General features: G+C 33.3%; 1 protein-coding gene across 1 annotated transcript; it reads right to left on the reverse strand.

The window, feature by feature from the left end:
* Nucleotides 1–62: 62 nt before the first annotated feature.
* LOC117327716 lies at nucleotides 63–3,669 on the reverse strand. The gene is made up of 3 exons (XM_033884839.1): nucleotides 3,258–3,669; nucleotides 2,563–2,641; nucleotides 63–2,222 (listed from the first exon to the last, which is right to left on the reverse strand). Exons 1-3 carry the CDS (start codon nucleotides 3,586–3,588, stop codon nucleotides 2,066–2,068), a joined length of 567 nt encoding a protein of 188 aa, XP_033740730.1. The 5' UTR covers nucleotides 3,589–3,669; the 3' UTR covers nucleotides 63–2,065.
* Between the last annotated feature and the right edge of the window lie 15,473 nt (nucleotides 3,670–19,142).

Consider the following 19,142-nt stretch of genomic DNA (forward strand, 5'->3'; position numbering starts at 1 on the left):
GTGTGAAAACAATAATTTGACATACATATGTGGAAACAATATAATGCACCAGAACAGTTTTGACATCACAGTGAATTTCTGAGTAAAACGACATTTTGATGCATATAAGGCTATAATAAACAGATAATTCTATAGGAGTATTTTGCTCAACCTCGGCTTAAATATTGGGAGCTTCACAAAAGGAAATATAGTCACTGTCTGTAGTGTCCTCTGCCACGGTCCTCATTTTGAGAACATAAGATGACCTGTTGTTTTCCTAGATTAACATGACGGATATCGTCCATGAGCAGGAGACGCTTAGCCTTTCGGAACTCCGTGTCGTATTCTCCTTTTACGCTTTATAATGTATAAATATAAACTCCATTCGTAGTCATTCCTCGTTTAATAGACTTTGAGTTCAAAGTTTCGGTTTCCTTTGCATGTCAGTATTCTGCTTATCAGATAATTGAACAAACACCATTTGAATACTTGATATGAAAATGAATACTTATCGCGCTTGCACTGCTACAGAAAATTAAAAATAACCTCTTAACACGAGGTAACAAAAAAGGTTATCATATGTGTAGGGATTGATAAAAATCTATGATAAACAACATGATATTTTGTCTTCTATTATAGAATCTGGAAATTATCGCTGCTGAAGGGAATATTTTTAAGATAAAGGTATTGGTGATAAGAACTCAGTGATAACTATGATATCGTTATAACTGATAATGATGCAGTAAGGAAGGAACAAATGAGCGACATTTTAAAAAAACGTTACCGCCATTCTAAACTAAAAAAACCCAAAACAAGCAAAATACAAATAAAACAAAGAATCAGACCAGGTGTTTCAAAACCCGTTTTTCCCTCATTGATGACACCCCCTAATGCAAATGTGTGTCAACTCCTGTCACTTTCCCGTTTTTAGTCACGGAAATCATGGTAATGGAAATGGGACATGTAAACAAGTTCGGTAGAAGAGCCAGCTAAAGATGTTGCTATCAAGAAATGGAAAAATTAATAGACACAGGAAGATGCCGAATGAGGAATAAATCTGCATCATACATCCGAGTATAACAGTGATATGAATGGTCAAAGATTTGGTAATCTGTTAGGATGACCAAACTCTCTAAACAACTGTAATAGTATAGAATCTGGATGGACTAAACCCTATTGTTCAGTGAATTTGATAATGCATACCTGTTTCTTCAGAGCCTTTGTCACCTGTTCGTTATGATATAGAACCTGACATATATTCCTGTTTAAGTAGTCTACCCGACTGGAATATCATTGTTACTGTTCATCACCGCTGTCGGAAGAAGCATGTTTATAATTACATGTGAATAAGTTTACTGGTGATTTCCCAGCGACGTTGAATGATAAGCTTTAATACATCAATTCCTTAACATTTTGTTTTAATTGTTGATAAGAAAATTGAGGTCATCAACTTAAGGTATCTGTTCGCGGAAGTAAAAAAATACTTCCTATTATATTATTACATGTACAATAATTCAATGTTCCTTGCAATTATGGAGGATATAATAAAATCGCTCTAAAACACAATATAATCAAACTAAAAATCAATAGAGGAAGTTAAGTGACAAACTAATCTTGGAGCAAGAACAAGTTGATACACACAAAAAAAATCAAGAATAGAAATCATGATATTCAGAAATACTGATTTAGCTTTAAGGTTGTCGAATATGGATATATATATTCTTACATCGCCAACAATTAAGAACTTTGTAATTAATCTTTATACTCGAGTTGAAATACAAAAATTTAGTCGCAACAAAAATATCAGGAAAAGACAATGATTTCTAAATACGATAGAATATATAGAGATATGGATATAGGGGCTGAGTAACAGCCTGAATCCTGTTTTTTTCAATTGTGTGATATGTCTCATGATTTGTGCAAAATGATAATTCTTTTGATTCAAATCTGATAATAATTGAAAACAATCTACCTTTGCAGTTTTATAGTACAATGTACATGTTTGTAGGAATTCGTATTATCATTGGCGGTTCCTCTGATGTGGATAGCTCTTTGTAAAAATAAAACTGTAGTTGCCATGGATACATCACGATTCTATTGCGGTATTGACATATACCTGTCCAGTCGATGTGTCCGCGTACACGTTGGGAGGTTCCACTTTAGAAAGGTCAAGGCTGTCGTAAGTAGCATGCTGTGAGGTAACTGCTTCGGAACATTCCGGCTGTTTAATAAGGCCAAGTCGTCTGAAAATATTGTCATCAAAGTTGCTTGATTTAAGATTTTTTTCAGAAAATAAGTAAGGTGTATTATACTGATATTCTTTAAAGACAATAAATAAGTAGAATAATAATCATTAATAATTAAGGATAATAACGATTCGAAACTTTTGCACAAGATTAGGTATACCCTGTTTATGAAGGTTGTTCGAAAAATTATTTCTGACGGAGTCAAGCTCGAATTTAATATCAAAATGAAGTAAATGATACCAAATCTCTGATATTTTTTTTATTAATTCTATGTTATTATGACTGACCAGACGTCATCTGTTTATACACAAAAGAAACAACCTTGACCTTACGTTACCTTCTATAGAGGATGACATGGCCTACCACGGTAACAGCTATCAGCAGTATCGTTACAACTAACGGCACCACAACAGCACCTGTAATAGATATACATTTATCAAAGATAAAATTATATATTTTTGAACACAATCTTAAGATGACAGGCTTTTCAAATTGTCCTTTGTCCGTCCATCCGTCCGTTCTTTGCCATTTCTTTTCATTGCTAAGTAGTAAATAATAATGATATTTTAGAGTAGCATGTAGCCACATTCAAATTGTGGTTTGAAAACAGAAAATACATGTATTTATGTAGTTTATATCCGATACGCATGTTACAGCATCAAGTGTTTTGTATACATATTTGTGGAAGCAAGTATGAACCGGATATGACGTAATAAGAATAAAAATATAGGTATTGTTTACAATCGTTGAAGTGATGTCTATGCTCGTATGTAACAGATGTCGTAGGATAACTGTGGATATTGTACAATCAAATGTAATGCTTGTGTTTACTTAGTACCTAGACCGCTACGTGTGGATGTTGTGTTAATGTACATTGTATTGATCAAAATCTAAAACCTAAAACAATTACATCATTAAGAATGCTACATGAATTGCTCTTTGAACACAAGGACGCAAACTTTGTTGTAAATGACAGATACATGCAGGTTTTGTTGTGTGTTCATGACGAGAAAACACCAGATAGATACTTACTTAATGTATAGCCTTGTTGTTGACACACTTCCTGTCCCTGTGTGCTGTATCCCGAGATATTGATAGTGGTTGTCTCCCTTGATCGAATGGCTGTAGTCGTGCCTAGTGACTGAGTAGGTGTGGTTGACTCCCTTGATTGAATAGTTGTAGTCCTGTCTTGTGACTGAGTAGGTGTGGTTGTCTCCCTTGCTTTGATCGTAGTTGATGTTATGTCCTCTGTAGATGTGGGGATCGTTGTTTGAGGATTTTGTTGGCATGTCACATGTATCTCCAAGCTGCTGGGAATATCTATATTATAAATCAATATAACATGGATCATTTCTAAGTTCATTACATTCTCACTTAAATAGTAAACTATGTTCCCTTGAAACTACAGTGTGTTTGTGCTATAATATCTAACATGTTAAGGAACCATAGTAGCATTTCTATAGTTATGCCGAGACGTATATACCACTGATATACAAGTCTCTGAGTAAAGTGTCCCCTATTAATCGGTTTAAATTATTCGATTTTAATGTATCATAACTTAAATTCTCAATATCATTTACTTACTTCTAACATCAGATAAATATGAATGTTTGATAAATATCACTAATAAAGTCAGGACGACATACTTTATAATAGATACAACACGTAGGGCATACCTAGTGAAATCAAAATACAATGTCCTGACTTCCATTGTGTACTATTTTCTGCCCTGGATAACGTCAGCGTCAACATGTCTGCTGTCCCGAAATCATCCGCCTTTGTAGCAGGGATCGGGATACAACCAGTCTCGGTATGACCAGTAGATGTAGTAGAGGTGATACGAAGTTTACTTCCACAGAACGCTGTTGGTTCTGCTCCCGGATATTCCTGTACTGTCACTGTTGCTGTAGTTGTTGTAGGTGTTGTTTTCCGATACAGTGTAACGGCACATGTACAACTGTATATACTTGGGCCTCCGGTACCCCAGGTGTCTATCACTACACGTGTGTTATATAATGTCCGTTCTTGACACATAGGCGCGACTTTATGAAAAAAAAAAAATTCTATTTGCACATATGCCATGTTTATGTCATTACCCATTTCCAGCATAAATAAGCTGCGTCACAACAGGATTTGTATCTATTTCATATATAAATTATATACGATTACTTAACGGATTAGTTTATTACTTCTATATTTGTATTTGCCTAAAACAAGACATATAGGTACTATGATTTTCCTACTGTATGGTAATACAAGATTCTTCATATTGATAACAGAATATCTGCTTAGAGAGACTGAGGATATGGTACATTAGGTATAGGGTCTGGTATATACAAAAATGTAGTATGATGTTGGTTAGCATTTGGTCAAATATTATTCTTTAACATCGGATGAGATCGAGACTTAATATATACAATTTTGTGGTTCCTATGAGCTGTGAATTTAGCTCTTATACTAAATTACGATTTTTATGGCTATATAATGACTATCAACGAAAAACCAAACACATTAACTAAAATGCATATCTTGTGTGATCTTATAAAACTGTTTAAACCAAAGATATTTGTATATATATTTCAATGAAAAATAAATCTTTAAAGACAAAAAGCTTTGTTCTTTTTAAAGTAAAGTTATTTATAAATAGCCAATCCATTTTCAATCAAATTATATTTATATTAAGATTAGATTGAGATTGTGTTGTCCAAGTGGATCTTGTGCTTATCTCTTTTATGAAATTTCATCAACATTTCATTCTGTTGTGTATGCGGCAAATCAAAGCAATCGTGATATTATATACAGGTACGAATATAACCTTGTAATTTCGGTCGATACACGGCAAAAATAAAGGTGATTACAATGTCAAACATTTGCAAATACCTAATTACATCTTTTAAACATCACAAAACTCGAACAGTAAAACTTAACATGTATCTCATTCTTTGAGAACAAAATCACAAGAAATTTCGACATATTAATGAAACATTAACTCTGACTCAATATCAATAAATAGAGGCTGAACTACGAACAAACATACATATTCAGATGGAGATCATTGAAAAACTACATGGAGATTAAAGCCATGAAAATTTGTGTAAAATCCGAGTTCAGTTGTATTCTCAAAGTGAGACCTAAAGTGGTCAACACAGAACCATTAGGCATATCAAGAAACATCTAATATGACTGAAAAGGTTTTTATCGAGTTGCATCTCTTGAAACTTTATATTTTCCCCCGTCAGTAGACCATAACCGTAACGGCAACCCTGATGTTATGACCATGTCTTTAAATATAGAATCAAATGGGACATTTAAACACCATAACCAGGGGAAACAGGCATGTTGCTATCTAGAAATGTAAAATTAACAATAGGGGTATTGAGCTCATCACGCTTATCATGCGACTTAGTTGTAAGGTGTCCCTGTTAATTACATTTTAATTATAGATAGAGGAAAATTGCAGATGTTGAAGTTGGTAGCTTCCTTAATTTTAAGTTCAAGGTACATCCGATCGACGTGGTAATCAAGTGTTTGCTTCATTATAATCAGCTCATATGAAAATACGTCGGATGAGCAAGGAGCATAGTTTGTTCTCATGGGTACGAAAACAAAAAAAAGTTTCCCAATAAGAATCTAAGGCAATACGACTTTGTATGTTGTTGAACTTAAAACGTATGTTTGATTCAATCGAATGTGTGAGGATTATGTATACTTTACCATGAAAAAAGTTATCCGAATAGGTCTGATCAGTGCATGGCGTTGTGTTGATGCCTGCAAAGGGATAATATATAAATACAATACAGTCATAACAACCTTACGTCACTACAGTCAAAATTAAATATTTCAATTTCTACCAAACTTAATCTGTTTCATTTGCTCATGAATTTGACCAGATTAACACTGATCAGTGCCAGTGAATACATGGTTAAGGGGAGAGAACTCTTAAACAGTTGCAAAATAAATAATGTTATCAACATGGAATAATTATTGAAATTATCAAATTCATAATGTATTCTTGTATTTTATGAAAGACCAGATATGCTTAATACTTCTATTTTGACAAAATAATGCCGTTTTTTAATCCTAAAATGGCAGACTATTTTACTCGACCGACTAGACTTGCACAATCCGGAACTCCTCGGCCTTTTCCCCATTTGGACTAGCACAAACTTCGAGACATTAATATCTAGACCGACTTTTTTATTCGAAAAATATAACAGTAAACACTACAGAATCACCCCTTGCAATCATCTGATGTCTATGTATAACAGTTAACACTACAGAATCACCCCTTACAATCATCTGATATACAATATGTAACAGTAAACACTGCAGAATCACCCCTTACAATAATCTGATATACAATATGTAACAGTAAATACTACATAATCACCCCTTACAATCATCTGCTATACAATATGTAACAGTAAATACTACAGAATCACGCCTTACAATCATCTGACATACAATGTATAACAGTTACACTACAGAATCACCCTTACAATTATCTGACATACAATATATAACAGTAAACAATACAGAATCACCCCTTACAATCATCTGATATTCAATATATAACAGTAAACACTACAGAATCACCCCTTACAATCATCTGATATACAATATATAACAGTAAACACTACAGAATCACCCCTTACAATCATCTGATATACAATATATCACAGGGGCTTGGCACGATTTTCCAAATGATAGTCTATATATATATGTATATAGTATCAAGGGTAGTAACTACAAAGAGGGGGAAGACCAACGTATTTAAAAAAAAATAATTTGTCGTATTCTGCGGGTCAAAAATCTTAGTGACACATACATGACCTTAAAGAGAAATGTTTTATCTTTCCAATGAGTGTTCGATGAACAAAATTGGCCAAGTATTATCCAAGTTATGACCTGACGAATTCGGAAATAGATGCTGAAATGGCTAGGTCGGAATCTCCCTGTCCGGTTGAATAGTCGCCTCGCCTCTAATGGGTACCTCAATAACCATTCAGAAATCGAAAAATCGACGCTTGCAGCGGTATACAGTAACCATAACTATGTCAATATAGGATGTCGGTTGGTTATGTTATCCGTCATGTGCCGTAGCCAATTCCATATTACATCACCGAGCTTACCGTCTTCAAAAAGAACGGCCATCTTTCCCTAACCTTTCGTGACTTTGTTTATGTCCTTACAGTGGTGGTACAGCCAAGAAGCCTTCCGAATGAAGGGAAAGATGGCCGTTCTTTTTGAAGACGGTAAGCTCGGTAATGTAATATGGAATTGGCTACGGCACATGACGGATAACATAACCAACCGACATCCTATATTGACATAGTTATGGTTACTGTATACCGCTGCAAGCGTCGATTTTTCGATTTCTGAATGGTTATTGAGGTACCCATTAGAGGCGAGGCGACTATTCAACCGGACAGGGAGATTCCGACCTAGCCATTTCAGCATCTATTTCCGAATTCGTCAGGTCATAACTTGGATAATACTTGGCCAATTTTGTTCATCGAACACTCATTGGAAAGATAAAACATTTCTCTTTAAGGTAATGTATGTGTCACTAAGATTTTTGACCCGCAGAATACGACAAATTTTTTTTTTTTTTAAATACGTTGGTCTTCCCCCTCTTTGTAGTTACTACCCTTGATACTATATACATATATATATATAGACTATCATTTGGAAAATCGTGCCAAGCCCCTGTGCAATATATAACAGTAAACACCACAAAATCACCTCTTACAATCATCTGATATACAATGCATCAGAAAAGATATCAGTATAAGATTTTCACTTCCTTGTTGATATTACCTGTAAAACAGGAGATCACAAGAACCACCTTGTACGTATATTCCGATAGTCTAGATATCTCACGTCTAGTGTTCATCGTGTCACTAATAGTTGGTGACTAACTGGTGACGATTCAAATTCCAAATACAAGTCGTTATCAATATAAGCATTGAAAGAGGAAGTGTGCATCTAACGAATGACTGTGTTTGCTTTACGTTACTAAATATAGAATAGTAGAACCAAACTTTAATACGACCTATGAATGTGTGCAGCGAAGCGATATAATATAAACATTACATGATTACCCCTAAACTTTATCTGGGATGTGCAATTTAAAACGGTAAACACTACAGATTCACCCCTTACAATCATCTCATAAACAATGTATAGCAATAAATACTACAGAATCAACCCTTACAATAATCTGATATACAATATATAACAGTAAACACTACAGAATCACCCCTTACAATCATGTAATATACAATATATATAATGGTAAACACTACAGAATCATCCCTTACAATCATCTGATATACAATGTATAACAGTATACAGTTATCAAATGGGTACGAGGGCAATAGAAATTTTGTCAGCCCCGAAGCAACAACTGTTGCACGAGGGCTTTAGCCCGAGGCAACCGTTGTTGATGAGGGGCTGACAAAATTACTATTGCCCGAATTACCCCATTTGATAACAGTTTTATTATACCTTTACGTTTTTTTCTCTATATAGATGTTTGTGCTGGTATGATAATCTGCTATATAGTCCTCCATTAACTTGACAGAAGTTTGTATGACCCTTTTAGTGTTTTGGCTATCTCTGTCCGTTAATAATGACTCGATCTCTACGTCTGTGGCGTTTTGAAAACGGGATCTATGTTTGACAGTTTCGTGAGAGAAAACAAAATGTGAGGCAACCTTCTGCAGCAACAACAAACAATCTGTGTCAATTAAGCGCTTGCATGTCGTTGTGTCTTTCAAACGTTCTGACGACGTTACAGCAGGGATGTGACAGTTCGCCGTGTGACAGTTTGCCGTGTGACAGTTTTTTCGAACTGTCACACGGTGTGATAGTTATGGAAACACATGCGCAATCGTCTAAAGGCTGATAGTCAAATTATCACATTACTTTTATATAGAGAAAAAAACGTAAAGGTATAATAATAAACACTACAGAATCATCCCTTACAATCATCTGATATATAATATATAACGGTAAACACTACAGAATCATCCCTTACAATCATCTGATATACAATATATAACGGTAAACACTACATAATCACCCCTTACAATCATCTGATATACAATATATAACAGTAAACACTACAGAATCACCCCTTACAATCATCTGATATACAATATATAACAGTAAACACTACAGAATCACCCCTTACAATCATCTGATATACAATATATAACGGTAAACACTACAGAATCACCCCTTACAATCATCTGATATACAATATACAACAGTAAACACTACAGAATCACCCCTTACAATCATCTGCTATACAATATATAACGGTAAACACTACAGAATCACCCCTTACAATCATCTGATATACAATATCTAACGGTAAACTCTACAGAATCACCCCTTACAATCATCTGATATACAATATATAACAGTAAACATTACAGAATCACCCCTTACAATCCTCTGATATACAATATCTAACTGTAAACAATAAACATACACGTTTCGTGAACCGAAATGAGTATTCAATCAATACAAATCCTACCTGAGTTTCCATAGGTGATAGAAAGCATGATTGTTTGATTCAATTAAACTTGTATAAATTCAACAACAATCGATGTGTTGCCTGAGCCCTTTTAAATGAAAGGATGTCGTTTATTTAAATGTAAAGTCCCTATATGAAAGACAGTATGCGTTCTGTTGCTGGTTGATTGGTTGGTTGGTTGATGGAGCTAAACGTCCGCTCATCATTTGAGGTTATATTTGCAATATACCATAACTGATTTAAACTTACCTCTACATTAAAATCGGCTTATGATGGACTGTATGATTTAATCACTACTTAAAACCTACTTTGAAGCATCATGTTTCAATTGATTGAAATTAGTTTTTGCTGTTTAATAGAACATTTAGTAATAACTAACCTGCTATTTGAGTTGCTAAATGCTTTCTGCTTACATTCAAAGACATATTCAAAGAAAATCAACACAAAATTGCTGCTTAGAAATAGTTTATTGTCTTTCCAAAGTGACCACAGTCTATATCCAATACAAACTGGATAGTTAATTGATGTATTAGTCCTTATTTGGAATCAGTTATTCTGTCTACATCGTCTGTTGTTTTCAGTTCTTGTGAGAAAATGTCCGATGTGAATAAATTATTGTTATGACTGCAGTATTGAGATTAGAAAAGTCATCAGGAAAATTCGAGGGTGTCCAATGAATAATGATATTGCGTATCTTTGTTGCCTGGTCAATCAGGAAGATTCCCTTAAGAAGATATTAGATGTATGATTTTAAGTGAGGTTCTTTCTTAATATATATGGAGTCAAATGCATTTGAATTAGGACAGATTCGATTGTATCTAATGAATGTGTACCAAATTAATTCAAATGAAAATTACATTACAGAGATTTGATTATTCATTATTTCATTTAATGTTGAAATTATGAATTTGCTTACATGCCAGTGTTTGCTTACTTTGAGCATAAATCAAGAAAAAATACAGTTTGAAAAATGGAGAAATTGTTCGTAAATTAATTAAAACGTACCTTCTGTTCCAAATCTGAAATGACCAAAACAAGTTTCTACCATCAACATAAATGATGTTTTTTTGTTTGTTTTTTTTTTAATCTTTCTCGAAAACGCATATGTATTCGGTGGCGAGACCAAATTTCAATTTATTCAATTCAAACTTTATTTAGAGTCGGTACACATTATAACAGATCAACAGTAGCTCTAATGAGCTGTTAAAACCGACTCATTTCTTGCTATGATATTTAACGCCCTATGGGAGACCACACGCCAGAAAATACGGCCTCCTATGATAAAATACTGCAAAACATATCTTAATTGGTGTTAATAAACGGATACTTAATACGTAAACAATGACCAATTTCATGGTATTGACAGGAAAAACAGAAAAAGATAACAACAAAAAGTCTCAATCAACGTAACCATGGTATCAAATCAAAAAATATATATGTTAATTTATTTATATTATTTTTTATTTAGCAAGGTATTTGATGTTACTTGAACATTTGAAAGTTATTGGCTATGACACAAATGAGAAAATGTCATCGCTCTAATAATTCAGTTATTCATTAATTGTGCAACTACAATTCAAGATCATATTTATGAGTATCATATATATATTGTTGTTCGTTATCTTGTTGTATTAGCACAATAGTACAATATTACAATACATGTATATGTAAAAGATAACATACCTTCGCACAAACCACCTCCTTAACCTGAAAGCAAACGTATTGTATACACACATTTACATATTTTATTTTTCAAATGTAACAATAACAATTGAGTTGTTATGCTTTTGTTTATGTTTGAAAAGCTCAATATGAAATTTGCATTACAAAATCAAAAATGCGAGGTCGGCAAATCATAAATAGTAGTGTAGTGTAGCTCAGTGTCGGTGAAATAGCTGTTAGAATCAATAATTTTTCTTGTTCTCTCGTCTTAGTTTCTCATTTTGCCCATCTAGTATCAACAAGCAAGGTAAAGAGTCAAAACATGTATAAATAAGGGTATGGCCTGTCCACCCAAACGTTTGAACACATTCGACATGTATTCCTCTATCCGGAGAGATATATCCGAGTATAAACTTGTCTATTTTACTCGCAATCGAAACTCCTCGGATGTGCTTAAAAGGTATGTGAATATGTCAATATATCGTGCAACGTTTGCTCCCGAATGGCACAGAGGAATAATCACTGTTGGTGTATGAATCGTAAAACATAATGTTGTTTTGGAAAATTGTTCCCCAGTTAAAAATGGAAGCTTCCTCGTCCCACTAATGAACGAGATCGGGTTATCTCAATCGAGGGCTAAGATGATTTTATAACAAAATCCCAACAATCGAGTCGTTAACCGAGGTTTGGATATTACAGAATTATAGACCGATTCTGAGATAACATGATCTTGCTCATTTACAGTTAACTGACTTTAAAATGTTAAACACGCAATTAAATATAAGACATTTTGTTAATGGTGTACAAATATCCCATCTTGAGCCTCATGTGCGTTGTATTTAAAGCCAGTCTATTTACTTATTGCAAATTGTGGAACAACTCTTAGTTAGAGTCCCTTATAACAGGACGTCTAAATCCACGATAAATTTTCGGATTATAATTAGAAGCGTTGACATTGCTACCATCCAATGCTGGTAATATCACAATTCGTCACTGTACCAGCCATATTGTGTGTTTCCACATTGATATAAATAGTCTGCAAACTTTGCTTGATTCGTTACCATACTTGATACGTAGTGATTGTTTACCTGTTCACTGTGACGTCATTTCGTAGAGGTAAAATTGAGGAAATTATTTGCAAAGAAAATGTGATCGATAAAATCAGAGATACCCGAATATTAATACGGAAAGTTAGACATTGTTTGGTATTCCACGCACGGAAGCGCTGTTGTTTGGTTATGGCCGGAAATCGATAGAATCTGAGAAACATACGTATGAGAGAAACCACCTGACCAACAGGTCAACTGTTGATTGATAATGGCGTATCTAACACCAAAGTTTGTCTCTCATGAATACATTTGCAACATAACTAGGCGAGCCTCAACCTACCTATATATCTCAAACTTTGAATGCTTACCAATAAATAATGCTTTTCGCTTTTTTGGGAAGATAATGTTTGTTAATTGTTTTGTTTAAATAAATGCAGACCTTAGTGATGTCTGTTGTGTACACATGTTGGATTGTCGGTACAAGCATGGGACGCTGCTCTGACCTCCATCAACCGGATTTATGTTACAATGGAAGAAATGTTTTCTTGTACACTTGTCATGGGTCGGTAAATGTTTAAAACATTTGGAAATGTTTGTGGTCCGATGATTTATACTGATTGCCGGTGTAGTATGTCGTTTTTCAGGAGTTTCAAGCAGACAGTGACGTCCAACACTTTCTGTCAAAATGGCGACGTGGTTACATTGTCAAACCTGGAAGCTTTACAATTGTCTTAATCGTATCACGGATTTTAGTTGTGATCATGTTGAAAGTACATCTTTCAAAGGATTGCAGGTAAATATGTAATAATGTTGTATTTGATTTTTATCTTATCTGTAAACTGGTACCGCACCAAAGATGTTTTCTTTTAGACATGTTAGTAAATCGGTTTTTGCACGTTTTAGATTGGCATTTGTTGTCTTTTTTCGTCAGACATTTTCTACATCTTTAAAACCACTTTGTTTGTTGGGGGTTTTATTGTTCTTGTGTGTAGGTTGATCAGGCAATGATTTTTTGCAGAATGAATATGATAAATGAGTTTTCATCTGTTGACGATGTACTATGACGTTATGTATGATGACACAATCATTTAGCCATCAAGGATCATACGAGATAGCAGTGGGAAGCTCGTGTGAGAAATACGTACAAGGTTAAAAAAATAAAGTCATTCAATACACTATGTAGCCATATTTCAAAAGCTACCATAGGACAAAATTATTTAATCTCTATTTTAATCATTAAAGTGATTGGGAGTTTATTGTCGGAACACTCTGTTTTAAAAGAATAGAGACTGTTTTCCCCTTAGTAATTTGATTTTGTATATCTATAAACATCTATTTTTGCAACAACAGCCGATTGGAAGATAAACAATAATCATGGTTGCTTACCCTGCTGCTCCGACACTGAAACAAGCAAATATATAAATTTCAAAATATTCTAAATTAGATTAAAAATTACATCTAGCGTACGAAAGTTTACCGATTTCAGTATTGCCTAAACAACATATTGGGAGACCAGCTATATGAATGGTTGTAGGATTTACGTGTTTTTATGTCAAATCTGGTTCACATACCATGACACATCCCAGCAAAGATGTTAACAAAAACGTTGAGGTGGCATTTGATACACTTGAGAAAAGTGAGAAATTAAATTGGAAAAAAATATACTATAAAAACATAATATTACAAGTAAGATAAACTTAGATGCAGGAGAGACACATAATTGGTGAATACTATCTTTAATAAGTGTTATTTTTTATAGAAACATACCCGGATGTATTCCGCCCTTATCTGAAATGAGGGAAAAATTGAATGCAATTAACACAAAATAATCTTAACAAATAAAAAAAAAAAAAAAATGAAGTCATGACTATTGATCTTGATGTCACAAATAATGCTATGAATGATAGGTAATTCTTTAATTTCTAAAAGCTAAAAGATACTAATAGATTTTAAGTGGGAAAAAGTTAGTGTAATCTGATGACAAAAGAAACTCTGCATACTCATTATACATATTTCAAAGAGGAAATACCTGCTAATACTGTTTTGTGTTGAATTATTTAAAATAATTTGTTGATAATTTAGATGCAACTCTCCAATAACAATGAATTCCTTAATCTTACAATAATCCCGTTTGTTAGTGTGTTATTAATTGAGCGGGCCATTGTTTAATCAACATTTTAACAATAATTTGATATAGCGCTGGCTGGAAGAAGGAGTTAAGTGAAGATGGATAAACAATCTCATATATAATTTATCAAACCTCAATATCTGCACACGAAGAACCGTTTGCTGTATTTAAACATCTTTTACCACTTTTTTTAAATAACCGAAAAATAAACGATTTTTGACAACATTCAGAACAATAGATATACATTTTCTAAGATATGCATTCATTTGAAACTTTCCATTTGAATACGAATCAATGAATGTTTTTTGTCTCTTGTAAAATAGAAACATCAGCTAAATTGTTCTCCTAACGAAAAGTACCATTGATTTGAACTTATTTCATTTGTTCACCAAAGAAATCGGTTGAAAAGTTTCTCCAAAATCGGTCAATCAATGACCGAGATATCGTCCCCCACATTGCTTGATTTGCTTCTGTCAATCTACTGCTAATCAGCGTAGAGATCTTCGCGAACAAAAGTTGTTGAACCTTTCGAATGGATGGATGGATGGATGGATGGATGGATTTCGAACACTGATCATTATATGAAACTGTAGAATTGTCTTGTAGGAGTGCACCAGTTTTACTAACTCATCCCTCTGTTTGAATTAGGAATCTCGCGGAACGAGAACGAATAACAGGTACCGGCAGATATCTCTTAGGCCTAAGAAGCGAATCCTTCTTATATAAGTCCGTGACTAGGGGAAAATGCTGAGTTCTTACCCAGCCAGTACAGGTAGGTCAAGTATCACGCGTTTTTATTGAGAACTAGTCTAAAGAGCGCATAACCACAGATGAAAATATATGGAAAAAGTTATAACATACCTTTCTGCAAAAACCCACGGAATTCTGAAATGAAAAATGGAGGGTTTTTTTCTTTCTTTTTTTTCTTTTCTTTTTTAAATTAAGAGACTATGGTTAAATAATAACAGGAGTGCAAATTTTATTCTCGTTTTAAGTAAAGTAACATGATATACATACAAACCTGCAGAGTAATGTGGACTCTCTCAATACCGGAGTAATTTAAAGCTGTCAAAACGCATGTAAATCCCTATGACTAACAAGAAATGATTTAGCCACTATCTGATATCAATTATGAGTGTCTATTATGCTGACTGTCCCTAACATTTGTAACACCAGGGTGACATTAGACTAAACGTAACACCAGGTTTACATTAGAACTAAAAGTAACACCAGGTTTACATTAGAACTAAATGTAACACCAGGGTAACATTAGGACTAAAACATAAAGGGTGATGTAATAGTTTCACAGTTGAGTGGGATTATAAGCTAGTCAGATTAAAAGATTACTTACCTTCTGATCCAGGCACTGAAGTAAACAAAATGAATCAAGTTTAGCCATCATGATTTGATAGAACATGGGCGTATAAGTATAATGATCCTTGATATCTTAGGCCAATTCTTAAACATCTACGTGCAGATGTATTGGTTTTACTTTTGTAATATGAAACATTTGTGAAAAGTAATATCATATTACATCAGTCTTTTGTGATTTGGTTATTGTATGGAAAAAAATCTACGAACTTACAAAGAAAAACATTTTTATATTAATATATACCTACATCGCTAACAATAATCGATAACAAATAATTAATGAAGCCGAAGTGAAGACAGAAATGAAAGATATAAAACATTGCGGTATTTGTCTCAATTTGCAAAACTATGAAATGATTAGGCTTTCAATTTATGCTGATAATAAACATATCTTGAAGATTTTGTGTATTAAAACGTGCCTTCATGTTGTGAAGATTTGTCTGAAAAGATGAAAGATAATAGTTTGAAAGAATATATAAACCAGGTGACATAAACTTAATACTTTATTCAAAAACAAGCACTTGTAGTATTTCCTTTTAAAGTATGTATTAAAGATTGTTAAAAATGACTGAAACCACCATCCTCAGCATCAATCAAAACCCCTTTACACCCATTTTCCGCAAAATTATATATTATCTAACTTTTGACAAATCAAAGGCCTCCATTTCATTACTATGGCAACCGCGCTATTATCAACTGCTGCAATTTTTTCAGACATCATTCAAAACCCATGTACATCAAATTTCAGAAAATAAGAAAATACCTAACTTTCCACCAAATCGGTGTGACAATAATGGCAATGTTTTCAACCAGAAGAAGAAGTCGAAGTCGTGTTCAGTAATTTGATTGTTGCATATTGTATTGTATATTCAACCGATGTATATGAAAATTAATATTTACATTTAAAATTTTCAGAAACCTGTAAATTGTCAGGGAACAAAACAGATTTCGACATAATGTCTATCATGTCAGTCAATACCGATATATCTCTTTTCATGAAAATCGCCCATCATCTGCATTTCGACCAATCAGAAGCTTCCACCAGATGAGAAACATTTTGACTGTATCTCGGACAAGGATCTACAAAATGTTATTGTAAAAAACAATCATAACAAAAACAAAAGAACAAAAAATAACAAAACAAAAACAAAAAAACCAAACGATAAAGGTACAGTCGTAAACTATGCCCAGACCATCTAACTGGTAGATACCATCCGTAGCCTTTTGAGCGAAGCCAGGAATGTGATACCTTTCAATTTGATCATATCATATGATCTGTAACCGTTTTTAATGCCAATAAATGCTTAACTAAATACCTTGTTCGTGTTTATTGTATTTGATTTGACATCAAAAGCTACCCTGTCATAGTGAGTTTACAAGGATAAGTCGACAATAAGGAAATATGTAGAACCCGTGAAACACCAAAACCAGACCTGTTTACATACAGTATGAACAAAACAATGAGAAATAAGATACAGTTGTAATCTTTTTCATTATGTATTTAAAAGATGAAAAATAAGACATAAAATTATATGCAGATTTTTTAAAAAGTTCATTGTGAATTAAAAAGTACCTTTTCTTCTTGTCCGCGTATTTTTTGCTGAAAAGACGCAAAATATCATTTTTTAAAACAATGTTGAAAATCTAATTAGCTTTAATGTCTAATGTCTTTTGATGTTCTTGGAATTTCGTTGTCATCAACTCAATTTTCACTGTTACAGGGATTCGACCGAAATTGACATGCCTGGTGCTGTCGATAAAGCAGATGACGCTTACTCATCTTGAACACGTGGTCTCATTAGCCTTATACCATTATCAATAGCAACGTTGTACAGCTATCATTTACATAATGATATTGAGTTTAAAAAAACTAGTTTCGTTTACAAATGAGTTATCATTTTCTTATTTATTTTATAACAATTTAAACTGTTGTTGTTGTTGTTGTTGTTGATGATGTTGTTGTTGTTGTTGTTGTTGATGTTGATGATGATTATTATTAAAATTATGTATTTACTAAATTAAAAATACGGTTGTTCTGTATATTGATCACAGATGATCAGTACTAGCTACTCGGCATCGCATTATGCATCCAGATTTTATATGAATACTTCGAATGCCGTAACTCTAAAAAAAATGTTATATACACTTTAATTTGTAAAACTTGTTGTGGATTATGATTACGCTTTTATGTACATAGACGGCAAATAAAAACGGAGGGATTTAGGTTTTGAAAAGTAAGCAAACATAGATACAATGTATATGTATGTGTGTTCTAAGGATGATTTATATGTCTTTTCTTTTTACAAGTTAAACAGTTATTATTTAATGAAAAATATATAATGAAAATAATTCCAATGTATTTAAGGCACAATTCTTATCTTTCCTGGTATCAATAATTGTTAATCGATGACGTCAGCAAAATCGTTGATGACTTCGTGTATTATCTTGCTGACAGAAATAAACTTTAATCTAACCGAAGAAGCCTTTGATGACAGAAAGGCCAAGTGGTACACCCATTGTAATTATGTTGTTATACATTTATATATATATAAATATTCAACTTCAATAAAAGATTTGAATGTGGATGATTATCGTGTTGATCATGAGTTAATTAATTGAACACACCGTCATGTTAAAGTGAATAATGCAACAGCATGCCCTTACTTTGTCCTGAGAAATCTGCAATGGAATCGGTTGTATGCACATTTATATGGACTTGGTGTTGGAATGAAGCAATAGTAATATCGTATGGAAAAGTGTCACTGTTTTGAACGGTTTTGTTAATCTATATGTGTTCCTACTTCTAAGGATATTAAGTTTTACTTTATGTTGTTTGCAAAACAACAACTTATGCAAGAGTCAATAAGTGTATTCTCAATAATTCATTTTGAATTTCCTTAACTCCAATAAAGGTGTTTCTGTAGAAGAAAAGTAATTCTATCCAAATGGCTTGCAGCGTCGATTATGAATCAAGCCATTCATTATTGTAACGGTTATATATCATTATGGTATTGAGTATCACTTGAGTTTTGGGGATGTCCATTGAAAATACCAGTTAAATTCAAACCTAACTTCATTACGTGAGAGATAGTACTACCAAGTTGGAACATTTACTTTTGAGTATTAGAAAAGAGGTAAAATCAATGTACTGAAAATAAAAC

Source organism: Pecten maximus, chromosome 5, assembly GCF_902652985.1.
Source record: "Pecten maximus chromosome 5, xPecMax1.1, whole genome shotgun sequence".
Taxonomy (NCBI): Eukaryota; Metazoa; Mollusca; class Bivalvia; order Pectinida; family Pectinidae; genus Pecten; species Pecten maximus.

Coding starts and splice junctions, on each gene's coding strand:
- LOC117327716 (XM_033884839.1), bottom strand. CDS start 3,588: ATGAACTTAGAAATGATCCATGTTATATTGATTTATAATATAGATATT. Junction 2,642..3,257: donor ACAACAAGGCTATACATTAA/GTAAGTATCTAT, acceptor TATCTATTACAG/GTGCTGTTGTGGTGCCGTTA. Junction 2,223..2,562: donor CATGTCATCCTCTATAGAAG/GTAACGTAAGGT, acceptor CAATATTTTCAG/ACGACTTGGCCTTATTAAAC.